Source organism: Ammospiza caudacuta, chromosome 6 (genome assembly GCF_027887145.1).
Source record: "Ammospiza caudacuta isolate bAmmCau1 chromosome 6, bAmmCau1.pri, whole genome shotgun sequence".
Classification (NCBI taxonomy): Eukaryota; Metazoa; Chordata; class Aves; order Passeriformes; family Passerellidae; genus Ammospiza; species Ammospiza caudacuta.
Window position 1 is genome coordinate 480762 of NC_080598.1, and position 26803 is coordinate 507564.

The 26803-nt window shown below is 43.7% G+C and overlaps 2 protein-coding genes across 5 annotated transcripts in view; one reads left to right on the forward strand and one right to left on the reverse strand.

Moving 5' to 3' along the window:
* CSTF3 (cleavage stimulation factor subunit 3) overlaps positions 1-12611 on the forward strand; it is a 46569-nt gene extending 33958 nt beyond the window's left edge. Inside the window, exons 9-21 of one of the 2 annotated variants that reach the window (XM_058807982.1) lie at positions 1654-1731; positions 1925-2087; positions 2579-2688; positions 3082-3198; positions 4278-4352; positions 5594-5737; positions 5836-5938; positions 7343-7412; positions 8588-8783; positions 10198-10351; positions 10736-10830; positions 10961-11021; positions 11912-12611. In XM_058807982.1, coding sequence (XP_058663965.1) covers positions 1654-1731; positions 1925-2087; positions 2579-2688; positions 3082-3198; positions 4278-4352; positions 5594-5737; positions 5836-5938; positions 7343-7412; positions 8588-8783; positions 10198-10351; positions 10736-10830; positions 10961-11021; positions 11912-12114 — 1569 coding nt within the window. In that variant the 3' untranslated portion in view covers positions 12115-12611. The remainder of the gene's footprint in view (positions 1-1653; positions 1732-1924; positions 2088-2578; positions 2689-3081; positions 3199-4277; positions 4353-5593; positions 5738-5835; positions 5939-7342; positions 7413-8587; positions 8784-10197; positions 10352-10735; positions 10831-10960; positions 11022-11911) is intronic. The other variant, XM_058807983.1, reaches the window with a different exon arrangement.
* On the reverse strand, positions 12435-26477 carry TCP11L1 (t-complex 11 like 1). Of its 3 annotated transcripts, none has more exons than XM_058807985.1 (10): positions 26264-26477; positions 23743-23908; positions 21460-21592; positions 20131-20251; positions 19242-19462; positions 18072-18208; positions 17444-17637; positions 16972-17153; positions 16114-16286; positions 12435-15905 (listed from the first exon to the last, which is right to left on the reverse strand). In XM_058807985.1, exons 1-10 carry the CDS (start codon positions 26285-26287, stop codon positions 15670-15672), a joined length of 1587 nt encoding a protein of 528 aa, XP_058663968.1. In that variant the 5' UTR covers positions 26288-26477; the 3' UTR covers positions 12435-15669. The 3 variants fall into 3 exon arrangements, with proteins under 3 accessions (XP_058663968.1, XP_058663967.1, XP_058663969.1); XM_058807984.1 differs by lacking the exon at positions 26264-26477 and adding an exon at positions 25387-25449; XM_058807986.1 differs by lacking the exon at positions 26264-26477 and having other exon boundaries at positions 21460-21588; positions 23743-23747.
* Positions 26478-26803: the final 326 nt, after the last annotated feature.

The window sequence follows — 26803 nt, forward strand, 5'->3', positions numbered from 1 at the left end:
CTAATTAGGCCAGTTGTGAGCTTGGTGCCCTCTCATGTTAATAAGGCCGTGGTGCTTAGCTGCTGGGAGAGCCTCTGGGTGGGAGAGCTCCAGGCATCCCCAGCCACGAGTGTGTACCATGACAGCTCATTGCCCCACAGGTGTTTGGGGACACCACTGCTGTCCCCAGAGAGGATGCCCAGGACACACCTTCTCCAGTGTAGGAAAATCCCCACCACAACTTCCCCACAAAGCACCCCTTCCCCTCCCACACAGCCAGCAAAGGCTCTCGCTGCTGGTTCCTCCTGCTCTCATTCTACATGGGGAGGCTGCAGAGCCATGGCTCAGAGCTGTCCCACCCGAGGCAGCTCCAGCAGCCCCTCAGACTGTTTGAGCAGCTGGGAGCTGAGGGCCAGAGCTCTGCTGGGCCACAGGGATCTGTCTGTCCTGTTGTGGCTACTCTGACCTCAGGGGCAGGGCTGCTGCTCACTGGTGTCCTGGCACAGGGAAAGCAGTGCTCCTCACCAGAAGGGCTCTTTGAGGGGGAGGTGATTGCCCAGCTGCCCAACAGCACAGAGACTTCATGCAGGTCTCAGCATGGAAAGGTGATGGCCATTTGCTGTAATCTGAGCTTTCCTTCAGCTCAGCTGTAGCCACCAGGTAACAATACCAGCCTGTCAGTCACCAGTCTTTAACTAAATGGTAAAACTTTTAGGGAGACGTGGCTCAGCGACAAAGTGACAATCTGGCTCACAAACCTGCATGCATCCTGGCAGAGTGCTGCTGTACCCTCAGCCTGGTCCTGTGGGTTTGAGTGCCACATGGCCCAGTTTGCCATCCCAGACAGTGCCTTGGCTTCTGCAGTGAGGGCAAAGCTCCCTTTGCTTCCCAGCTCAGGGGCCTCTTTGCACTTGGGCTGAAAGCTGTGCACATCTTCTGCACAGTCTTGGCAAACACAGCAGCAAAATCCACCCAGACACAGGCATAGCCAAGGGGGGGCTGCTTTTCCTGCCCAAGGTTTTGTTCTTGCCAGGACCCTGTGCCCAGGGCCTGGCTGCCCCCAGCCCCTGCTGCTCTTGCAGAGCAGCACAGCAGAGCCCTCTGCACGGGTGTGACGTGTGTGCAGGCCTGGAGGGTGTCAGGCAGTGCTGACACATCTCAGCCCCAGCTGACAAAGGCAGGTGCTCTGCAGGGAACCACGTTCCATGTACTGCATGGAATCTCTTCTAAGAGCTGTCAGTTCCTTCAGGAACAGAGGAGAAGGCAGAGCTCTGAGCCTGGAGGTCAATCCCTGGTACTCCTTGTACCAGAAAATCAAATTGCTCATGTGCTCTCAGTCACTGACCATCATTTTAGAGCAAAATTGTAAATCACAAATTTTCCCACTTTCACCCACAACAGTTCATGAGGAGCTCATTTTATGTTTGAAAGGGATTAAACATAAGCTGAAGTGCTTCAGGGCACTTGGATTTTAGTACTGAGTTCATCCTCTGGTATAAGTTCTTGCCCATATATTTATTAGGCGAAATAAATATTTTGAGATTGGTATCTTTAAATAACTTTGTCTTTGGTCACTTTTGCATCCCCTTTCAAGCTCTTTCCTGCATAAATTAAGATTCAGTATGTCCAAAGGGAAATTGCACATTGCCAATGCCTTTTTTCACCCTTCTCCAGGGCATCAATATTCACTTAGCCAAGAAGATGATCGAGGACAGGAGTAGAGATTACATGAATGCACGACGTGTGGCAAAGGTACAACCTTCTGTTGAATTTTCTTTGTCCTATTTAACACCACAAGCCAGCATTAAGCTTGGTTCTTACACCAAATAAAAGTGTGCACAGACTAGTAAGGCTGGCATGCTAAAATATTTCCATTTCTTTTAGGAAGCATAACCTGAAGGAAGTGTTCAATGTGTTTGAATTCAAAGCCTTGCTTGTGTTTCAGGAATATGAGACGGTGATGAAGGGCCTGGACCGCAACGCTCCCTCCGTGCCCCCACAAAACACCCCCCAGGAGGCTCAGCAGGTGGACATGTGGAAGAAGTACATCCAGTGGGAAAAGAGCAACCCTCTACGAACAGAAGATCAAACTCTGATAACAAAAAGAGGTAATGAGATGTCTCTAGGGCATGGAGAATTGTTTTTCTCAGCTCCAGCAGAAGCCATGATGTGATTCGGTGTTCAGGGATCGTGCTGTAGTAGGTGTTGGTGGAGTTTCTTGAATTGTGTGGGTGGTTTTTTATAAAATACAATCTAGATTTTGCTAAAGGCAAGCTGGAAGTAAGAAATGCATTTTGGCAGACAGTTTTGTGCCACTGAACCTCTGGTGCAGGTCAGGGAACAGTAGATTGCAGCCTGGTTTTATGGCTGATTTTGAGTGATCTGTGCTTGTTCCTCTGTGGACAAGGCAGGTTTTAGCTGCTGGTTGTGGTTCGTGAAGTTCCTGGCAGTATAAAAGAACTGCAGCAGTGACCATTGTATTCAAAGCCAATTAGTATTGATGTTGTCTGATTTATTTGATGAATTTTGCATTCCACACTTGGGTTGTACAATGGTGGCACCATTTCCAAGGAGTGTTCCTCTCGTGTTTTGCCCACAGTGATGTTTGCCTATGAGCAGTGTCTCCTGGTGCTGGGCCATCACCCAGACATCTGGTATGAAGCAGCTCAGTACCTTGAGCAGTCCAGCAAGCTGCTGGCTGAGAAAGGGGTAAGCAGCTTGCCACTGGCTTTCTCCTGTTTCCTTGCTCTGACATGCTGTACTCTCACTTTTTCCTCAGAATCAGGGAGGGGGGGTGTGAAAACACAGTTGTGACATGGTCAGAATTTTCAAATGGGGAAACTAAAAATTTTAAGAAATAAAAATGTCTGCATTTTAGACAAGAATTGTGAAAAATTGTTTCAATCTTGGCCAGCTTTAGGCGTGGGGGATTTTTTGTGCCTGATTCTGTGATTCCTTAAGTACTGGGGAGATGATTTTCTCTTTGTTGGAGCACTGAATGGAAATTCACTGGGGCTTGTCACACACAGAAGATATTCCATAAATTGGCCTTCATTGTCACAGATGCTGAACAATTGTATTATTATACTTATTTTATAACAGGACATGAACAATGCTAAACTTTTCAGTGATGAGGCTGCTAATATTTATGAAAGAGCGATCAGCACTTTATTAAAGAAGAATATGCTTCTTTATTTTGCATATGCAGATTATGAAGAGGTGAGCAAAAAGTAGTGATGTACTGACATTAAAATACAAATAACATCTCCCATTAATACTGTAATTTATTTGAAACATCCTGAGTGCACAAAATTCTGTAGAATTAATTTACTGATTCTTCTAGCCTTATTCTCGTTCAGTGTTTTTGAGAGGAAGCTGACAAAATGGAGAGGAAAAGCTATGAAAATCCACTCTCTTTCCATTCCAATATTGACTATATTTCTGAAATGATCATAAGGGTGAAATGCTTAAAAATTTCCATTTCCCAGAGCATCAGCTTCTTCACTTTTAAAGTGGGCATCAAGGGCAGCTTTCCTGTCTGATTCTTGGGAAGGTGATGTTTTTGTTGGCACAGCTGTGACAGAAGATGGAGCCACCTTTGCTGCAGCTCTCTGGAGAAATCTCTTTCCCCAGACCACAGTGAGCCTCCACAAGGAGCAGTGCCCCAGTGGTGTTTATTCCACCAGGAATAAATGCTGTTTCCCACTGGGCACATGAGGACTGTGGAGTCTTCTGTGGGGCATAATTTGCCCACTTATTTTATTGTGAAAGAATCTTTCCAGGGAGAACTTCAGGACAACAGAGGGGGGGAAAAAAGCCTTTGCCTTTAAAAGAAAAATCCTTCCTTGGTTTTCAGTGCTGTGTCCTGGTTTTTCAAGGCTGCACAATACAGCCTGGAGGGCTGCAGCTGGCAGGGAACAGAATGGGCTATTGGAAATGTGTAGGTTGGAAAGTTAAAGAGATGGTGCTCCCACCTATCTGCACATTGCTTTTAGACAGAGGTAAAGGATAGTCTTTGTGTGCCAAACACCTCCAATGGCAGTTCTGCTGCAGCATTACTGCATTAGAAAAAGACTTCAAGGACTCCTGAAAAGCATGTAGTGGGAAATGAGTGTGGGAAGTAAAAAATGTCTGCACAAGACAGAATATGCATCTGGGTAAAGGGGCTGACATACACAGTGTTCAGCCAGGGAAAAATGGGACCAGGAGAATTCTAGTTTTGTCTTCAGCTTGAGTTTTGCCTTCTGGGAGGTGATCTGAAGGGGGTGAATGAGCAGTATGTGCTTGCCTTCCCCCAGAGCCGGATGAAGTACGAGAAGGTGCACAGCATCTACAACCGGCTCCTGGCCATCGAGGACATCGACCCCACACTGGTAAGATCATCCTCAGTGCCTCCACATCCCCATGGATTGGCACCCAGTGCATGCACAGAGTGGGGGAGCTCTTCCAGGACTCCTTGGGTCACAGGCGTGGAGTACTGAGGTGGCAGAATTACAATCTTTAATCCATTGAAATACCTTAAGACGTGTGCACTTTCCTCCTGTGTCTCGTTTACAACAAGTAATGAAAAAGATGTAAAATATTTCACAAGCATCCTGTGGCCATGTAGTTTGCAAATAAATCTGCAATGCATCATGTAGGTAGCAGAGTGTTGCTGTACCTGTGCTGCAGTGACACAGTGAACACTGTCCGTGTGCCAGCTGTGGTGGTGCTGAACAAGTGGTGTCAGCAGGAACCTGCCCTCAAAAGGTTGTTTCGTTTATTGTAACACAACAACCTGAAATGGTTGTTTCGTTTATTATAACACAACAACCTCAAAAAGTTGTTTAGTTTATTATAACACAACAACCTCAAAAAGTTGTTTAGTTTATTATAAACAGACACAACAAAGCATGAGGGGGCAAAAGAAGGTGTGAAGCCTAACACTAAACATCACGTCAGTGTCAGAGGAGAGGTATCCATTCACTGACACTTGCCATCCTTTTGAGACACATCCTAATGCTTCCCAAAGGCACATTGTATGGGAAACCATGTGCCAGTTCCTCCTGCTAAGGAATGCTGCTATTCATGATCTAATTCAGAATGAAGGAGAGTTGAACCCCAAAGAAATGCAAATCACAAATTGGCTGCTGAATTAAGTAGCACGTTCATTATTTCCTTGATCAGGTATAAATACTTGCAGGCAGGAGGATTTGTATCTTGGATTGTATTATGTACAGTAAAATGCTTCATCAGGCCTTTTGGCTGTTCCTTGGCTTTATGGACATTTTAACTTTACTGGAAAGTTATCATTTTTACAACAAGCCTTGAGTTCTCTGAAGGCACCGGCTAATGTCAATGACATTCATCTCCTTATCTCTGTGTTCACTACTGTCTTTTCATGAGATCAGTCTTAGGTGTATCCCATTTTTTATTTTTAAAAAAATCTATAAAAAGGTTTTCCTCAGTATTATAAAGCAAAACCACACAGAGGCACAAGACAGCCTTGTTTCTAATAGGATTCATCTGCTGTATATTGTGAGTCATGATTACTTTAGACATAGTAAAAACCTTAATGATAGCCTGGTGTTCTTTGTTAGCGCTGATGCTATTTAAATATTAATGTGCACCTTAGGTTTATATCCAGTACATGAAATTTGCAAGGCGAGCAGAAGGCATTAAATCCGGAAGGACGATATTTAAGAAAGCGAGAGAGGATGCCCGGACCCGCCACCATGTCTATGTTACTGCAGCTTTAATGGAGTATTATTGTAGTAAGGTAACCACAGGTGCTCACCCTGATCCTAAACGAGTGCCAGGAGCCTGCACAGCTCACTGAAGCTAATAACTTTTTTTTTTTCCCCCTAATGTTTGCAGGATAAGTCTGTGGCCTTTAAGATTTTTGAGCTAGGGCTGAAAAAATATGGGGACATTCCAGAATATGTACTGGCATATATCGACTACCTTTCCCACCTTAATGGTAAGCTTTGAGCTTTGAGAGGTCTAATGAAGCATTACTCAGACCAGGTTCTTGGTGTTTAAATTCTTCATGAAGCTCAGCAGTTAATCTGAACACAAAACCTGCTGCTGGTTTGTCTGAACCGAAGCTCCGGAAGTCTGATGACATTAAATCTGGATTCTGCTGAAGAGAGTGAACTTTCCAAATTGTAACTCACTGGCAGTGCAGGAGTTTTACAGCATCTGCTGTGAACAGTGGGAAGTGCACTGAGGAATTTAAATACTGAAGAAAAAGATTTAAAGGAGTTTACGGTCAGCATGAGAGGAGTGAGGGATTAGCTGGTCCTGATCAGGATGAATTTATAAACTCATTCTCCCCGAGCAGATGAGATGAGCAAGATGTAAAATCAATACTGAGCATGTCAGTCATGCTTGGAAGGCGCTGGGGAGCTGCAATGGAAAGAGCAGGGACAGGGGCTGGAGGTAGAGGTGGTGGTGGAAGGGCTCTGGGTGGGATTCCCTGGGGCTGAATGGCCTCCTTAAAAAGGAAACCCAAGCTGCTGTGTGGGTTCTGCAGCACCAGGCACCATTCATTCATCTGTCAGGCTGCAGTTCCTGGAGTTTTCAGGCACTGGGAGTTTAAAGATTTTTGAGGGTTTTTTTCTCCTGTGAGCTGTAAAATGAGAGATTTTATCTAAGATAAAGTATATTTAATTTTGGTCTAAGTTATTGAGGGTCTACATAAATATTGACAATACCTTTCTCTAAGATGCCATGAGAAAAAATTCTCCTAGAACTCCCTAGTTTATTGGTCTATTTTAATAACCCAGCAGAACTCCTGAAAGCCAGGAGAACTGATCTCTGAGCTGTAAGTGCAGGAGGTGGTGCAGTGCACAGGGCAGGAGTTGGCAGCTTTAGGAACAAACCCACAAACTCTCCATCCCCCCAGCTGGCAATGTGCAAAGACTGACTGCTTGCTGGGAGCCAGCTCTAATAATTTTGGGAGGATTCTGATAATACAAGCATATTAATATTGCCCTGATTTAAAAGGGAAATAATGAATCGAAAGGCCAAATTTACATTTGCCAACATATGCTACTGAGATAATTCAAGAAAATTGATAAAACCCCCAGAAATCCTGAAGAGATGCTAAGTAATAGCTGTGGTCTTATAAAAGAACCTGTAGTAAGATAAGTTTGTCACTATCAATAAAACAGACTCCCAAAGAACAAATTCACATGGGAATTTAACATCAGGGAAATTTAATGTGGGCACTCAGATCTCTTTATACTTACTGAAATTCAAATCCATGAAAGTCAGCCTTATGCTTAATTCAATGTACACATCTCTTTGAATGGACATATTTTAACTTGTCTTTAATATGTTATACTCAGTGTGATTTTTTTTTTTCTTTCTATTTTTAAAGAGGACAACAATACAAGAGTTTTGTTTGAACGTGTTTTGACTTCAGGGAGCCTTCCACCTGAGAAATCTGGGTATGTTGCAAAAGCAGTTTCACTGCTCTGGAAAAGACACATAACCCCTTTCAACCGTAAATATCCCAAAGAAATTAGAAACATGAACAGCAGGACAAAAGTAGGTACAGATGTTCCTTCCCCTCTTCATGCTGTCTAAAATAGCAACAGCTGTGACAGATCTGGGAAAGTCCCTATCCCACCTCTAGTGAAATTCATTAATTTATTGACTTTAATAATAAATTAAAGTCTCACTGATGCAAGATTGTTGAGGATAGAGTCCAAAATCCTCCTGTACAGTAAGGATCCAGTGGTCTGAGCTGAGAAGGTGAGTCAGGAATTTGTTGAGGAGGGTGCTGAGCATCTCCCAGCCATGAAAATAAAATAGGAAAAGAACCAGAAAGGACTTGGATTAACCACTCACTGCCATATTTGCATTACTACTTTTTAAGTTTCCTTCTCAATAAAAATGCTCATCAAAGCCTTGCAGTCTGAGGGTTCACTTCACCATTATTACAAAAGCATCAAAAGTAAGGAATCAAATATGGCACTGCTGTGCATATTTGTTCTGCACTTCAGTTCTGATCTTTCGTGAGAAATATTTTTATACCCAATTTAAAAGTGACAAAACACAAGAGCTTAAAAGCTGAACCTTCTTCAAAGGTGAACTCCAAAGCTAAAATATAAATTGAATCAAGTCCAGAAATATGGTCAGATGTTGCTTAAGTTATATATGAGATTTTCCATGGAGAAATCAGCAGTAACTCTATATATTTTGGACTGTATACAATTCTGAAGTGCTGCCTGTTGTGGTCTTGCCAGTTAGAATGTGCTGCTCTGTGATCACAATGCATGGTAAAAAGTCCTTCCCATGTCAGCATCAGAGTGAAGCTGTGTGTACAGGATGAGCAGAATGTCTGATGAAAGATCACCTCAAATGCTGCAGTCCTTGACACCAGAATTCCTTTCCCTTCTGTAACAAATTCCTTTGCAGTCCACCAGGCTGAGGGCTCTTACAGAAATACAGCAGGCACTGGGAGGGCAGTGCCTATTTTAGATGCACCTAAAGCAAAAAACAGAAATGGCCATGCCCTCCTAGATGGGCTCCTCTGGCTCTGTCCTCCTGTGGGTTTGTAACTGGGTTGTGCTCAGTGTTCCTTCCTCCTTCAGTAACTCTGTGTCCTGCTCTGTTCCAGGGAGATCTGGGCTCGGTTTTTAGCCTTTGAAAGTAACATTGGGGATCTGGCCAGCATCCTGAAGGTGGAGAAACGCAGGTTTACAGCCTTCAAGGAAGAGTATGAGGGCAAAGAAACAGCTCTGCTGGTGGACAGGTACAAGTTCATGGATCTGTACCCTTGCTCTGCCAGCGAGCTGAAGGCCCTTGGTTATAAGGTGAGTGGCTAAGAACACTTCAGTTCACTGGTGGTGTTCTCAATCCTAGGAAACTTGGGCAATTCCTTGTTTAGGACTAGCCTTATAGTCCTTCCCCTTGCTAGAAAAGCAGGTAAAATAGGCCTGTTCTTCCTCCTCCTCCTGGTCTCCTTGGGCAGTAAAGGAGCCGGGACCATCAGTACCAGCTGCAGTTTTGGGTGTTCCTGGTTACCTCCCATCTTCCCATGGAGAGGTCAGTGTGTTAATGCCATCCCCTTGCAGCCACAGGCCTCCACTCCACATCTGGGCTCCTTCAAAAACCAGAGTTCTGTGGGAAATTTGTAGGATCAGGTCACCTGTATGAAATATGGCTGGCTGTCGTTCTGCTCTGGGGTGGCAGAGCTCCCCTGACTTCAGTGGGAACTGCCTCAAAGCCCACATGCTGCAGTGCCAATGTTTGTTGGGAATGGCTGAGGAAAGCTCTTGGCAGGGAGCACTGGTGCCTCTTTTTTCAGTTTTTGCTGCCATGTGGAGTTCAAAGTCTAGGCCAGACCCCTGTATCTGGTGGTCTCCTCCTTGGTTTCTAACCACATGTATTTTTACTGTTTCTGTCATTTAACACTTTGGGGAATCATTAGAACAGAACAGGATGTTGGTTTACAATTTTTAAAGGCTGCCAGAGAAGCAGAAACAGCTGATTGCCATTTACATGGACAGGAAGAAACGCTCAATCCATGGTTCTAAAGCAGTGCCTCAGCTTCCACTTACTTCTTACGCAGAAAAATAATGTATGAAAAATACAGATGCCATCAAAGGTAACAAAGCAGCTGCATAAAATAATCTGATAGGTGGAAATCAGAGTCACATTGAGCCACTGAATACTTTTCTTTGAATGCAGTGGGGGCAAAGTTATTTTGAGGTTAGATGTGAGCTTACCAACAAGTACATTTTGCTAAGTGCATGCAGGGCAGTGTGTACCTAAGATGGTGCAGTCCTGCTGCTTGGAACATGCCAAAACATAATCCTGTTTGAACTGATGCTTTTGCATGCCTGCTGACTGCCTTATGCTTTACTTCTTTTCTAGCTAAAGCAATCTAGGAATGAAATGAGGGAGAAATGATAGTTGTGAAGGCCTAGTGGTCTGCACCTGTTCACCTAAATCCTGTTAACCTAAAAAAGGAGCCACTCCAAAATGACAAACACACGTTCAGGAACAGAAACAAGTGTTTCCATTCCATCCCATTGGGTCGCTGTAGGATTCAAATCTTTAATGAAACCATGCAAGTTTTGCCCAGATGGCCTTGTGAGAGGCCATCTGAGATGATAATGAAGACAAAGTGAGAAAAAGCAACTGGTGCAGAGCGAGGTTTTGTTCTGTAATTGAAGCTAGCGGTGTGATCCTGCCAAGTTCACACTCTCTAATTGGCTTTCACAGGATGTCTCCCGTGCCAAGCTAGCAGCAATAATTCCAGACCCTGTGGTTGCACCTTCCATCGTGCCTGTTCTCAAGGATGAAGTAGACAGGAAACCTGAATATCCCAAACCAGACACCCAGCAGATGATTCCATTCCAGCCAAGACACTTAGCACGTAAGTCAGGCTTTGGGGAGTGGTTGTGTTTCACCTGTGGTGAGTTGGGAACCTGGCTGTTCAGCCTCATCAGAGGCTTTCCTGCTCCTCAGCCATCTAAACCTGTACTTAACTCTCAGGCTGTCATTTCACTGGCTTGCTAAAGGCACATGTGTTTTAATTAATGCCAAGGTCACATGGAAATAAGTACAAGGAGTTTGGGGTCTGGTAAATGGTAATAAGCTGTTACACACATCACAGAGCAGATGGCTGAGTGGACAGTGTGGAATTAGTAGAGGCAAAAGGGACAAGGTACTAATTATTTGTATCAAATAACAATGCAGTGCAAAAGCAGCTCTGGCCCAGCTGTCCTGCACTGGCTTCACCCAGCTTTTCTCCCCACAGCTCCAGGTTTACATCCTGTCCCAGGCGGGGTATTTCCTGTTCCACCAGCAGCTGTAGTTCTCATGAAGCTCCTGCCACCTCCTATTTGTTTTCAGGTTTGTTTTAAAGAGCTCTGAACATTTCAGAAAGCTGTGGAAGACATTCTGTCATGACAGAACCACAGTGTGTATCACTCTATTGAAAATAACCTTCTAAACTTTTTTTTCCCCTTTGGTAACAAATCAGGGTCCCTTTGTTCAAGTGGATGAGCTCATGGAGATATTTAGAAGATGCAAACTGCCAGACAGTAAGTTACTTGTCCTCTCTGGAGGCTGTGCTAGTGCTGCATGAGACTTGCTTTTACATATGGATATTTGTGTCTAAAACCCAGACCTCATTTACAAATTGTAATTAGTGTTTGAGAGCAGAGGAGATTGCACTGGAATCTGCATAGAGATGTTTGCACTTTTACCTGCAGGGAGGCAACAAAAAGTCAAAAATCTGCACATCACCAGCTGCTCTTTAATATGTTGGTGGTATCAACTGAAAGAAATTAAGACTTTGAGAATACCCTTTAAAGGCAGCGTTTCCAGCAGCCTTGCAGCTGCAACATGAAATTCCAAATCTGCAGCATGGTGAGGGATAACTCTGAGTGCACGTTGTTGAGCCCCTGCAAAGAGGGGAAGGAGGCTTCTGGAACAGAGAAAAAGCACAGATCCTACAGCAGATGATAATATGCCACTCTTCATGCTCCTTGTTTGAGGAAAAAAATTATCATAGAGAAAGAAATGTAGGATTTAATTTCTTCAAGTGAAACTAAAATATCTATTTAAATTATACAGGGTATTTTTGAGGCTTCCTCTGTTGAGAAGCAGAAACTGACTTGCTGTGCAGCCTCTCTGGTGAATCATGAACTAGTTACCCTGATTCCCAAAAGGCCTTCCTGTTTTATTGCAGCTCTCAAATGACCTCAATTCCTGTGTCAAGGGAGGGGAGGGCTCCAGCTGGAGCAGCAGCATTTCCTCTCTAACTGGTGCTCAGAGTTTCAGACAGCCAAGGCTTAATATTTGTACAAGAGGGCAGGAGAAGTGTCTGAGGCTGCAGAAGTGTCCCCAGGGTGTGTGGGGGTGTCCCTGCTGGGTGCTGGGCAGGCTCTGAGCTCCCCCTGAGTGGCTCTGTGTGTGTCTCTCCCTGAAGCTGTTGACGAAGCCGTACGGATAATCACGGGCGGCCTGCCTGAGATAGCTGTGGAAGGCAATGGACCTGTGGAAAACAACACCATTCTCAACAAGGCTGTGAAGAGATCACATGAGGATTCTGATGATGATGAGGAGAAAGGATCTGTAGTTCCCCCCGTACATGACATTTACAGAGCACGACAGCAAAAGAGAATCCGGTGAAACAAGTTTGGAGTTCTGCTGTGACAGACAAAGACTTGCATTGAATCAGTCTCTTAAAAGTCAAGCATTTAAAAGGGACAGCTGCAAACAAAAAAATCCTTGAACATGGTTTTGTTACTGTGGTGCCTCTTCTCCCATATGGTTCTTGATCTGAAAACAGCCCGAACAACCTTAGAATGTGCTCTGAACAAAACTCGGTTTTCAAAACCAAAAGTGCAAAATGTCAAAACTGTATTTTGTTCTTCGAGGGTGTACACATCTACCACTTGAACTCTTGTGGGTTTTCAACAGTTTTATTTTAAAAACTGGATGGCTTATACTTGTGAAGCATTTTTAATTCACATTTTCTGGAAAACAGTTGTTCTCAGTTTGTTCATGTAGTGTCCTGCCTTATTGTTCGTTTTTATTTATGGCAGAATGTAAGGAATCTGTTTTGTAGTTGAAAATTTAAAAACAAAATGACAACAAAAGACCATTCCTTTAAAATAAAAGGATATCCATAACATCATGCCTCATTCTGGTTTTATTCAAACACAACAAGGTACTTCTTAAATATTACTCAGCCACTTCAAAAGCAATGCTAATTATACCGTCACAGGAAATTGATCAGAGCATACATATTAGAATGGATCTTGCTTTCCATTTTCTAGAGGATACAGCACACTTTGGCTTGTAATTCCAGGACTGTTTGAAGAAGACAGCATTGTAAGACTAACTCAGTTCAGTGTGGGTAATCCAGGAGCACTGGCTCACACAGCCTGGTCCTGGATACCTGCACTGCTCTTCCACATAATGCACAAAGCTAAATGTTAATAATCGGCTACATCCTTGCACTTATCTTCAAACAAGCTAAAGAAACACTATGTGAGCTTTCCAAGCAGTTTCTACGCCTACTTCAGCTTTTAACTTGGAATTGGCTGTGATGAGATTGACTCTGATAAGATCCTAAGAAGCCCTTGGACTAGAGGGCAGTCAGAGCCTGGGGCAGATGGAGCCATTCCCAGCCCAGCACAGCTGCCCCTGGAGATGAGGCCGGCCTTGGCCATCCTGGAATGTCCTCCTTGCTTTGCCACTCAATTGCAGCTCCCTGTTCCTTTAGAGAGGATGTAGAGATGTTTGTCAAACACTCTCCTTAAATAGAACAACCTGGGAGAATCATTACCTTGCACTTGTGGGAAGTTATTGCAGTTCCTTTAGGTCCTTCCTGTTGAAAGGCCCCCAGCACCTGTGCCAGGGGCATTTGTTCCTTTGTGTGGGCCCTGGAGGTGAGAGTGGAGCCAGGAGAGTACTGCACTCTGTTCCCTCATTCTAGGATCTTCCTGCTACACAAAGGCTTAGGATCAAACCCATGCTGTGAGGAGAGCTGGGATTCCCTGTGTGGGCCTGACCCCTGAATCCCAGCCCTGGGAGCAGCCATCTCCTCAGTCAGGGTTTTATCCATTGCTAGAGCAGTGCCCTGCACCCTGCCATCAGGCACACACCTTTCAAGGGCTTCTCTTTGTCCTCCCCACAGCCTCGAGCTCCTCCTGTGCCTCTAAAGGCAGCTCCTAGGCAGGACTAATGATAAAACAACAGCAGCAACTCCTACCCTGTGCAGCTCTCACTTAGGAAAATGGCAACAGCTGTGCCTGGTTATCTGTCCTGGTGCCATCACCTCCAGCAGTGAGGGCTCTGGAGCTCACTGAGCACAGGCTGAGGGGGTTGGTGCAGCTGCAGAGCTATAGGCTGTGATGGGAGCAGAGCCTGCTCTAACAGCAAAGCCCAGCAAGCTGAGGCAGCAGCCTTGAAGGCCTCTGTAGAATCCTTTGCTGATCCAAACAGTGAAATAGATCCTACTCAGAACCCTTTTTTTTTCTGGCTAACCAACCTCATTTTTGAGTTCTCAAAGGAGGATTCAAAGACGGACATTCATTTGGCCAAGAGAAAAATCCCTTGTCTGAGCTGATGAACTCTCACAGGGTTTTTCCCTTGGGGAAGGGGCTTTGTAATGCATGAGAAAAGATTTGGTTTAGAGTTGCATAGGCTAATAAAGAAAAAAAGGTCTTATTTCTCCCATCCCCCTCCAAACACAAAGCTGGTGCAGCTTTATCCACACTGACATTCAAAGGAAACTGGAAAGGGAAGCATCAACAGTTGATCATAATCAAGTGCTTCTGCAAGTTCTGTTTGGCTGATTCCTAAATTAACCTGCCTGCTGGCAATACAAGGGCCCTTCATTCATTTATTTCACCTACCTTGTTGTTTTTTTTAAAGACAGCACGTTCTGGTTTGGACAACCTCATACTTGGGCCACTTACTGTGAGTAACTACAAACTTTGCTCTCACAAAACCATCAAATATTGATTACTGAAATACACAGTTGTGCTCAACCAGAGGAAAATTTCACTTACCTCCCAGCTGAGCCTGAGATTGCAATGTAAGATCACTGGGCTCTTCTCCTCTCTACAACATGTAGCTTATTAAATTCGAGACCTACAAATATTCTAAGTTTCAAGAACACATCTAGAAAGTGAAAAAATCTACTAAAATATTCCCTATATATTCAAACTAACATCAAACCATTCACCTCTCACAGTACATTAAAATCACTGATACTGCCCACAGTGCCCTGCACATAACATTTTTGAAGACATGATTGAATATGCAACCATCCCCTGCTGTAGTTTTTTAAAAAGCCCAAAATTTTCAACCTAAAGTTTCACACACTTTAAATCCACCTTCTGCAAATGAGAATTTACTTTAAAATTAGTATTTCACCTAAAAAGGAGTAAATTACTAGCAAAAGAAAAGAAGGTAAGAAATGCCACTTTTATCAAAATGTTTTAGCTCTGCCCTTTCTGAAATCTTTACAAGATATAAATACAGCTGCAATCTATAAGATTGCCACCTCTGGGAGTACTGTACATAGCAGAGGACAGTTACCCAATAACCAGAAAATTTGCTACAAAAATATATTATGTTTTGTAACGTCTGCAGGTAAACAGCAAAAAAATGCTATTAAAAATGCAGTAAAATACAGAAAAAAACTAGTAAGCCTACCATACTCACCATAATGTTACAGTAAAGTGCTGTTTGGCTTGGTGTTTTGTCTGCTAAAGTTCATCTTTAGGATTTTAACTTAATTAATTCTTTAAAGTAAGATTTTTTTTAAAAAAAACCAAATCACCCCTTCTGGGAAGAACCATTGCTAATCAGCTCTGGATAAATTAAAGTAAGTTCACTGTAAATTAAGAGTTAAATGCCCTGAAACGAGCCACTTAAATACAAAGTTTGGTTGTTAAACTTGCCCTACCTATCACCAGCTCAAAAATCTAAAAATTGCAGCCAGAAAACTCCTATGATATCCCCTTCCCCAGGTTGCATAATTATATTAGAAATGCATCTCTCATCTTTTAGCTCAGAACCCTTTTGGCATCTCCTCTGTTTCCCTCACCAGTCAGCACTTGTGGGTTAAAGGAACCAGTATTTACACGGAAAGCTCTTTTCCTAGACAAATATTGGTACAAGTTTTATTTAATAGCTGACAATACTGTAGTGGTAGCACACAGACTGGTTTTATGATTCTTCTGACTTCCCTACAATCTGGGATTCTTCCTTAGTCAGTATTTTGCCAAGGACTGCATCATAGTAAGGGCTGAAGACCATTCTGTTGTAGTTGACAAGACGGATGTACTTGGCAGCAATCTCCTCCAGCTCCCTCTGAATGGGGCCTAATCCTCCAGGAATGGCAGGCAATGATTTCTGGTGACTGGATGCAAGGTAATTCTCCAGAAACTTTTGAATACGAGAATCTGGAAAAAAAAGGGGTTGGTTTGTTTGCAGAAGAGATGGTGAATTAGAAACAGCATCACCTCATGTGAAATGCAACAAGCCTGAAGGTGGCCAGCAACTGGAGAGACAACACGGAAACAACGTGGAAACAGCAGGGAGAGAGGAGCCCTGCACGTCCCCCAGCCCCAGCTCCACAGACAGGCAGAGCAGAGCACTCTCCAGACCCACCTATGAGCTTGGAGATGGAGTTATCTGGGCTGCCCACTGCCTGGATCTGCCCCTTCAGCACAGCCTCCCTCTCAGCTGAGAACGGGGTAAAGCCATGCTGGGAAAGGCAGCTGTTCACCTCAGCACACACCTTCTCACCCACGGTGGCCAGGGATTCCTTCAGGTTAAAGGAGCTAAAAAACATGAGGTACAGCACAACTGTATTAGTTACTCACTGCTTTCCCACTTTTTAAAAATAAATCATTCAATTAGAGTTGCCTTACTTAGCAAATGTAGCGGGAAAAGCACAATGCAGATCAAGGCAATTATAAAGATTAATCCAATTATATACACATGAAAAATAAAGCTGAGATCTAAAGCAAGGAAGTAGGAAATCATTCAAGACTTAAAACCTGAACAATCCACACACATAAGAGCTGACTTTCTGTCTGAGCACAGCTCTGACTAGAGCAAAACCTGGAGATGTAATCACTGACTCTGCAGGCAGCTCACTGTGCCTCTTCCAAGTGGGAAACAAACATTGCTCTCCTATAAAAAAGCTTCCATGGAATGAACTTCACTAGCTCCATATTTTTATCTCCCAGGTTTTTGGGGAGCCTGGCCCAAACTCTGAGCAGGAGCAGCTGCTGGCACTCTCCTGTGCCAGCCTGGCACCATGAAAAACACAAAGTTTGTACAAACCATGAAAGAGCAGATTAAGGAAAGACGGCTCTGTGTAAGTTAGCTGAAGAAAAGCTGGACTCATAAAAAGATTGCATTTCCTGCAGTCCCCAGCCAGAAAGTGCCTTAAGCAGATCATTTCCCAGGGTGCCAGGAGAGCTCCTGCAGCTGCCCTGAGAGCAGGAGTGCTGTACTCACGGGAGATGCATCCCTGTCAGCAGCACCTTGACGACGGTTTTGATCCTCTCTGCAAAGCCAGGCACGTCGATGAGAGCTGGGCCTGCTGCACTGAAGGTGACCAGCAGCACTGTCCCCACCAGCAGCAGCTGCTCCAGCTCCAGCTGCATCTCCAGGAAGCGTGTCTGGTCCATCAGCAGCGTCTGCAGGGAGCCAGCAGAGCAGGGAGTCAGCCTGCAGGGCTGGGAAGGGTCAGCAGAGGGCCAGGGAACAGCAGGCCAGCATCAGGAGCACAGTGAGAGCACTGGCTCCTCTCCCCCAGCTAAGCAGCTCTCAGCACTGAGACAAGTTAGAGCTGCCCCATCTCCCAGTCACACATCAATGGTTTAGCACTGTACGTGTTGCCAGGCTACAAATCCCAACAGCTTCTGCTGTGTGCTGGGAATAGAGGAGTGGAAGAAGCACAGAACCAATTTTTCTGTTAAATACCTACTTCTGGAAAAGGCCTGTTCACGTGATCCCACTTCAGAAGCTTCAGATAGGCCTGATTTTGTACAGCAGTGAAGCACAAGGCAGAAGCTCCACCAGTGGCACCATCATTACAGTGGGGAGGCAACGTTTCATGTCCCAGCTTTGCAAGATCATCTGCTGCTTCTTGCAACCACTTTGTGACAAGGTCTAAAGAATCTGGAAGAGCAGGGAAAAAAACTCTTGTTGAGAAAATTCATTTTCACAATCAGGTTCTTCCAGCAATAACTTCCAAACAATCCCATTAGTTACTATGACTAATGCCCATGATTTCAGGTATGACATGCATTTCATTTATTGCATCAAGCAGAACATCTAAAACAAAACCACACAGCTACAGGAAATCAGAGGTGAGATGATGCTGGGTAATCATGCCCTACACTGTACTGAAATTAAACTGAATGTAGCAAGGGCACAACTATTGCTCTGGCAGACTTTTTCCAACCAGTTTTGGGGCACAAGCCCCAAAATGTCATTTACCATATGAATTCTAGAACTTATAAAAATATCTGAGTTCTTTTCATGATCTACAAGCAAAGACACGCAGTTTACTGGGAGGTCAGGGGGGAAGAAAGAAAGGAACAAAGTCATACTTGGCTGTTTCTCAAGAAACTCCTGAAACTTCTTTCTTTCATATTCAGCAGACTGCTGCATTAATTTTGGCCTAATACTACTGACAGCGAAGTTTGCCATATCCATTTTCATTAGGTCTAATACAGAGAAAATTGCTCTAAACAAACAAACAGAAAAAGTTATTCAAGGCTGCAGATGCTTCAGAGGTGCTGTTTACAAGATTTATTACAGGTTGTCTAAAGAATGAGCAAAAACATGCATGGGAAACAGTAACAGCTTAACAACTTCAGAGCATGAGACAGAGAAAGCTGGAGCAAGCATGTACATGCATGCATGTGCCTCTTCCAAGTGGGAAACAAATCTTGCTCTCCTGTAAAAAAGCTTCCATGGAATGAAGTTCACTAGCTCCACAGATTTTATCTCCCAGGATGTGCAGTATTGTATATGAAAAGATATCTGGGTTTCCTTGCATGCCATGGCTCTTGGCAGCCTGGAAAGCCAACCTCAGTGGGAAGTGAATAATCAGACCCAAGGGGCAAAAAAGAAAAAACAAACAAACACCAAAGAAAAACACCTTCATTTCAAAGCAACCTAATTCCTGCTGGCAATATTTCTGCCAAGTCAATCTTGAACTCCTGGAAGCTTTTCAAATTAGAAAACAGCAAGGTTAATGAAGCCTCTCCCAACTACTGAGACCTTGAGCTGCTCCATGAGAACGTGGTGGCAAAGCAGAAGCCTGGATGCTCCAGAGGTGGAACACACACTGCCTTTGGAACTGACAGGGAATTCCACAGGGACTGGGGTAAAGAGAGCTCCAACTGGGAGGGAAGGACAAATTGGCTGGAAACCAGTAATGCTTTTCCCCTAAGCCCCTGTGTGCTTTTTTCACCTTCTGCTGCTGACATTCAATTCTGATACAAACTGATTATTAATCTGCTACCTTACAGCTTATTTGCATTTGACATTTAAGCAAATGTCCTTCAGTGCCATGCAGGAGCCAGACAAATCCTCCAAGTCACCAGATCAGAGATGGCCCTTGTTAATGACTCCTGGAGCATCTCTCCCCTTCACACCCACAGCTATCTCTTTTTTCCTATTACTCTTCTCTTTCTAGGAGTTTCAAGTTGCCCCCTCCACTTCTAAAATTATTTAAGGGGCTCTGAACATGACAAATAAATACATTTCAGTACCTGAAAAGAGGAACTATGTCATTAATATCTTTCAGTTTCTTAATGTCTTCATCTCGAGCTGGAGCACAAAGAGTCCCCATCATGCCAATAACAAATTTGACCAACTTAGAAATGTCAAGGGCCCCATTCTCTGCCTCCTGTTTTATCAAATCCAGGTCAAGAACTTCTGTAATCTGGCTTCTCAGTCTAGTGTGACCAGGCAACAAGAATGACAGAAGACTCTGAAATGGCAAGTTAACAGTGCATTAGTTCTACATCAAAGACTACAAGGATCCAAACAGTTACTGAACCACCTCTCACAGAATTACAGAATCATAAAATGGTTTGGGTCAGGAGAGACCGTAAAGACCACCTAGTTCCAAAAGCCTGCCAGGGGCAGGGTCACTCCCCACCAAACCAGTTTGCTTAATGCCCCATCCAACCTGGGGGCATTCTCATCTAAACAACAAATAATTGATTTTTTTATTTTTACACCAACCACTCACCAAGTCCAAGTGTTTCACCTGACACTGTGTGATGCTGAAGTTACTGAGTGGCAAACCCTCTGTGGCACAGAATAAACTTCAGACTGTTGTGCTTGGTTTTATCAGCCCAGGGTTGGAGCATCTCACTGATTCCATGACTAATACCAGTGCCATAACATGAAGGAAGCTTGCAATTACGGAACTGGTATTGTTTACCTGTTAATCACCTTACATGGTTTTACATTTGGTTTTATATTCAAATTTCTCCTCTAGGATTATACAGCTGGTATATGTTCACAGTGATACAGTAATGAAAAAGAACACGAGGATTTTTTATGAAAAGCCAAACTCCAGCCACTTTTGCTCATTCATGTCAGTGCAGCTACTCAAATTCAATCGTTTCCCTTCATATCACATCATCTTACCTCTTTAATTTCTCCCAATAACTTAATTGCATGATCATATGTTGGGGGATCTTCCTTCAGCTGAGCTTCCAGACAATCCCAGAAAGCTTTATGCACAATATCTCTGACTTTCTTCTCTAAGCTGTGAAAAAACATGTTCAAAAGAATGATATTGGTCTCTTCACCACCTTACAAAGATAACCTGCAGCTCCTGAAGCCCAGCATGTAATAAAATCAATATAATGTAGTAGTAATGATGTGATGATTAACAGAGATCCATCATTTAAAGTTACTCAGAAAAGCAGGAAAAACTGGACACAGGATTTGGAATGGTTTATGTCTTAATACAAGGTTAAACACCAGCAAAGGTGGCTACAAAGTAAAACCTTTCAAAGTGTTTATCACATGCTACATCTAGAAAACTGGACCAAAACAAAAAGAGCAAAAATTACATTTTGTCTTCAAAAGACCAGTATTCATGTTCCTTTTAAAGGCCCCACTAAGTAAAATCAATTTCACTACACAAAATTCAGTAGTAAACCTAACAGAAATTAAGTGACTTCCCTGACACAAAATCTTGGGTTTCACTACATAAGTATTGCACCTACTCTGAGATAAGGGCCCAGATCAGTCTGTATACAAAAAATAAATGAATTCCACTGCTTCAGTACCAATTCTTAATTCAAAATAGCGACAGTTCCTGTTCACACCAGGTGTAACTTCAACACTGGCCCCAGTGGAGAGCAAGTTCCCCCCATGAAATATGCACCCCCTGTCCCAAATCAAGGCAGGAGGCTGTCAGCCACACCTCACTGTGTGTGAGAGAGGGTAAAACAGAAGATGAAGCTTCCTCTGCTCTCCCTCTCCCCTCTCAGCAGGGCACACAATTACTGCAGACTCACACACACAAGGAAAGGCTTCCAACTTGAAAGGAGCAACGTAATAAAACACAGGAATCTCTGTCTAAAATATGCCTGAAGAAACAGACAGGAAAAGCTAAAATAACCAGTTTCCTCTTACTCCCACAGGCAATGAGAGCTCAAAAATTGCTAAAAGCACCACCTACATCTGCAGCCAGCCTGGGGTTCTGGGGAGGCTGCAGCCTCTGGGTGCTGGGACAAGGGGAAACAACAGAAACCACAGCACTCTGGGGTTTGCACCAAGCATCTCCAATTAATCCAGGAGGTTCTCCTTTCACACACACACATCTGGGGAAGCAGAACTGCACACTTACCACCTTCTTATATTCTTTCCTACTTCCTCCACCAACCAGAGCCTTTACCTGAACCCCCAGAGCTGCTCTGCAGTTTCTACAAACACAATTTTATTAGTATTTGGTACCAACCTTACCTGTGTTCTGGCAGTTCAGCTGGCTTTATCTGGAAGTCTCCATTCACCACAATTTCATGTGCCAGTGCCATGTTGGTGACTCCCTTGGCTGTCTCCATGAGCTCTTCTATGGACACAGGCCGAGAGGGACTGGCTGCAACATCAATGACACTGTCAGACAGCTCTCAGCAAAAGCTGCAGAAAGAGTCTTTTGGGCCCTTTCCACCTGACTGACAGCACACAGGGTCAAATGACAGCATCAGCTGAAGATTTTCCTCCTTTCCTTCCCTTCCTTTCCCATCTGGTGGATGGCACAAGTTTGGAGTATTTCAAAAACCCAAGGAGTGGATCCCAGTTGATATTCTGGGCTCAATATGTCAATTGCTTCTATCAAGCTCTTTTAAAAACCACCTCCAAACAAAACCCCCCACACAAACCAATACTTCTTTAGGATGGCTTTAATAGCACCTTGGAATCTTTCTCCATGTTGCAGCAAGAAATAATTACAAACAGCACCATTTTCACCATACTAATTCCACAAGCATTGTGCAGATATTGCCATTTCAGTTTTACATTTTTCAAGGAAGTGATTTCATCATTAAAGCAGTCAACAAACAATCACCATCACTGTTAAGCAGCAGCACACCAGTAGCTAATTATTCTCACTACTTCCAATGCAAATGGCAAATGGCACTCCTCCAAACTCTTTTTTTTTTTTTTTTCCCAGAGGCCATTACTCAAACAACAGAGATCAGCAGCAGTGGCAGCACCAATGCTGAAGAGCTGTTACCCTGGCAGGCATTTGGGAGTGAGCAGGATGGGCCAGCAGCCTCAGACTGGGTGACAGGGCTGGTGCCCTGGTGGATCCATTCCATTCTGTACTTCATTCACTTCAGCTACAGGCATGGGAGCAACACATTAATCCCAAAAGTGAAAGAAACCAAGCAGGCATCTCCATTTCTCCCTGAGAAATGTTTCAGGCAAACTATGACCATCTCATTTGATAATCCATGTTGATTTGACTTAAGTGATTCCACAGAAAATCTTCCAAAAGGAAGTGTCCATCACTTGTCTGCCATGCAGAGCTTTTCTGAGTTCATACAGCTGGGTTCCAATGTGCTTGTTTTTCATCCATATCTTGCTCTTTTCATGCAGCCCTCCTAAATCCTTATTTCCTTCTGCTTGGAGCTGAACCTTGCACAGTGACTCTGGGAACACAGCAAGGATTGATAGTCTGAGAAGAACCAGCAGACAGCAAAGTTCACAGTGCTCTCGTCCAAGCACCAAATGACTTCACTCCAGCCCTGGGGGCTCTGAGAGCAAAGGCTCTTTCATTGGCCAAAGATTGCTCCTAAATCACATCACTTCATTCTCATACCTGCTCCCTTGCAGGAGGGAAGGGCTTGAGATCAAACCACCTCTTTGTGGTACAGGGCAGTGCTAGACTGTGCCATGCCTTTTCCTTCCACGTGTTCAGGGCCTCTCTCCACACAAACACCCCATTCCCCACCAGGCAACCAGCAAGGCATGGGAACAGAAACTCCCTCAGAACATCTCCTCTGACTAACACCACGCTGAACACAACCAAAAAATAAAAAGGATGCAACAAACAAAATGTTACTCCCTACAGAAATACAGAAGCCTGAGCACTTCTGCTTCTTTGAATTGAATCCCTGGAGCCAGAAAACTTCCCCTTGGTTTTATCTACAGATCTGCCAGAAATATTGGCTCCCATATTGCATCCAAGACCTTCACGTTAAAAGCAGAATGGCAAAGAAAATATGCCTTAGGAAAAACATGCAGTCCTGCTTATATGGAAGTAGCACTAGGATTAAATATACAACTTTCCATCTATCCTGTGAGGGGGCTGACAGGACATCCCTTTGTTGATAACAGCCTTTTCTGCCCTGCACTGGGAACAGGGGCTGCAGCAATGCAGAAGGTTCAGCTGATAAGGCAAACAGCAGAGTAGGTTTAGCTGGAACACACTGGGGTGGTGTTCATCCATTCCAAGAGCACAAACTCACCTGGATATTTAGGATATATCACCAGGATATTTAGGACACATGTGGCTCAGAGCAATGTGGTCATTGTGTACAATTAAGAAAATGTACACACTGTGTGTACAATTAGGGAGATGAAAAGAAAACAGGGAGAAAAGTGTTACAGTTTCAAGGCATGACATCAAGAGTCCCACTGTATTTAACTGCAAGCACAGAATGCTATCAAACACTAGGATTGCCCCCACCAACAATTAGGGAATTTAGGGTTTTTTGGTGTATTTCATAAAGCAGTTTTGCTTACACTTGGGTGTATCATCTCTGTGGGACCCTGGAGCACTCTGTCGTATCCTTTTTCGGTCAGACTGATCCGAGTTGTCCAAGCTCTCCTCCTCATCCTCCTCCAAAGCATTCAGCTTCTCTTCACTTGAATTTAGCTTGTCAGGATTCTGAGACATTTTCAGTTGGCTCTTTACAAAAAGAAAACGTAGGAAAGAGGGAATGAATAAGCATTTTCTGACATGGCTGAGAGGGTAAACATTACCAAGAGTCCTCTTGATTAAGAAAAAAAATTAAGAGTGAAAGAATTCTTATGAGAAGTTATATGATGTCATCCCCATAATGGCAGGGGACCTGGACTCAGTGACTCACTTCCCATCTCCCACAAAATGGGATGTTTTCATTTTTATTTAATCTGCAGTCCTAGTCAGTTCTCAAAAATCTCAAACTGTTCCCTTGCCATAATGATAGACAAGAGAAAAACATAGTTTTCTTTCCTAGCACTGCTTTTGAGAGAACAACAAAAAACACCTTCAGAACAACGCCACAAACATGTTTTACAAAAGATGATGAGGCAACATTTCCTTATTACACAGCAATAAATCTTCCTGAACATAACATATCCCTGAACTATGGTCTGTCCCAACTGCTCACACCTTAAAAACTTCCCTCTGAGCCATCCAAAAGCATTAAGAAGCAGCAAAAGAACTAGAAAGAAATTATTATAAAATTCTATTCCCATATTTTCATTACATTCAAGAGTCCTGATTTATGCATAAAATATCACAGTTGTTTAGGTTTTTTAATTAAGACAGTAAAGAATAGCTTTTGTAATTAAAATCTTGGTTTATGAGACATTACATATTAAAGGATATTTATATCACATTGCAGACACCTGCAGGGTACCCAAAGTTACACTGAAAAAATGACCATATAAAACCAAGTCTCACTTGGTTCCTTATCTTCACTTATTTCATTCTCAGATTTCCCTATCAAGAATGTCATTTCTACATCCACCATTGAAAGCTATCACACAGGAAGCTGCTGCTCAGGCTTTAATTTCACAGAAACCTCTCAGAGAGCATATGATGTCTCTAAATTAAATAACTTAGATGTTCTGTGAAGTGGGAGTCCGGAAGAGCCTGCTTTCAAAATAAAAGAAAGCTCCTGGAAAAATAACAACTTCGTTTTTCTGCTAGTACATTACCATCTCCACTTTCACATTTTGAAATAAACCAAGTTCCTAGCAAGAGAAAGTCTCCAGAGGCACCTCACAGCCACTGAGAGAAAACACAGCATCAAAATCTACCCTGGAGAGGATGCAGCAGGAAGCAAGCAACAGTGCAGAAATATAAAATGCAGCACTGAGATTTATTTTCATACAACAGCTGTAATAACCAACCCTGCTCCACCAGGGCTTAGATTGATTGCACAATGTGATTCCAGGACAGCTGGAAAGCTCAGGGCACGTAAGGAACAGCTTTGCTCTACAGCAATGACTCAGGATCATCATCTTGCTCGGTGCCTGAGAGACAACAGCATGCAACACATTGCCCACAGCACTGTGTCATTGCTATTTTAGAAGAGAAAACAGCATGAGGAGCTTGGGACAAGTAACACAGGAGAGTTATTGGCACACAGGCATCAGCACAGGTACTGTCAGACTCACTCCAGCTCCAGATGGAGGATGAGGAGCTCTGGTAATAAAAGGGCTGCTCACAGAAAAGAGCATAGCAACCACTGCAATATAAAATATAAAATGTAAAATATAAAATATAAAATATAAAATATAAAATATAAAATATAAAATATAAAATATAAAATAGCACTGGTTAAAGAGAGAGAGGGAGAGAGACCTGTTGTTGAATTTGGCTAGGATAAAAGCATTATCATAAAGGTTTCCACACTCATTCCAGACTGGATGGTCGTTCTTCCCATCCATTCTCTTCCACAAAGCATCCCCCGAAGTCAAATCTGAACCACAAAGATGACTCAACCAAGCCCCACTACAGTCTTTAATGCACACAACAACCCCTATTGCCTTGCAATCTCTCACTGCACTTTATCCTCACTACCCTGAGAAAAGCAGAGAAAAACAATAAATCTCACAGAGGGGAAACTGAGGTTTGAGTTCAGCTGCTTGAGGACTCACAGAAGATAAATGACAGGGACAAGATCATCAGTGTGATGATTCCTGGCCCCAGCTTTGCCCAGCAGGCCACCATTCCTACCATGCAGACTACACCCTAAAGTGTTACCTTCCAGAAAACGGCAGCTCAAGAGCCACGGTTTCCAACCCAGCCCAAATTTCATTTAATTACCATTTGTTTTTAAAAAAATCCTATTTCAGCTATGGAGGACAGGTATTAGAACTCCTGGGCCATTCTCCCAAATGACTGCTCAGCAGATGATGTAAACAGGCACACTTGTTGGTTTAGTTGTTTAGTTTGCAATAGTCTGCTCTTTTCTGATGGATTACTGCTATTATTGCCAGAACACATCTAGAACATATCCTCTTTCCACGGGGTAAATAAGCTTGACAATACCTCTTCCAGAAGCACGACTGTCATCCCTCCTTTCACAGAAACAATTCCAACTCTTAACAAAGCAAACTCTACTTCTTGCCACTTCCCTCGCGTTTATTTGTAATGAGAACAGAAACGCGAGGAGAAAAACCCAACAAATTAAAATCTAAACGAAACATTTTCCACAGCTTCATTTCATTAGAGCTCCTCAAACCATGTGATGGGCACCTGCACGAAACAACCTGCCTTAAAGCACACACAGGGTGGGCACTAAATAAAATGAACTTCACTGTGCTGCCCTGGAGCACACACAGGGTGAGCACTAAATAAAATAAACTTCAATGTGCTGCCCTGGAGCACACACACAGGTTGGAGCAGCAGCTCCCGGCTCCCAGCGCTGTCCCCAGCGTCTGAGGCAGCGCTGAGCCCGGCCCAGCACTCCCGGCTCTTTCCCCAGGCGCTGAACTCTTCCCTTCCTCTGTTCCCCTGCCACACCACAGCTGATTTCCCTCATAACCCGCTAGCAGGCAAGCCTCAGCCTGTCCGCCGTCCCACTTGAAG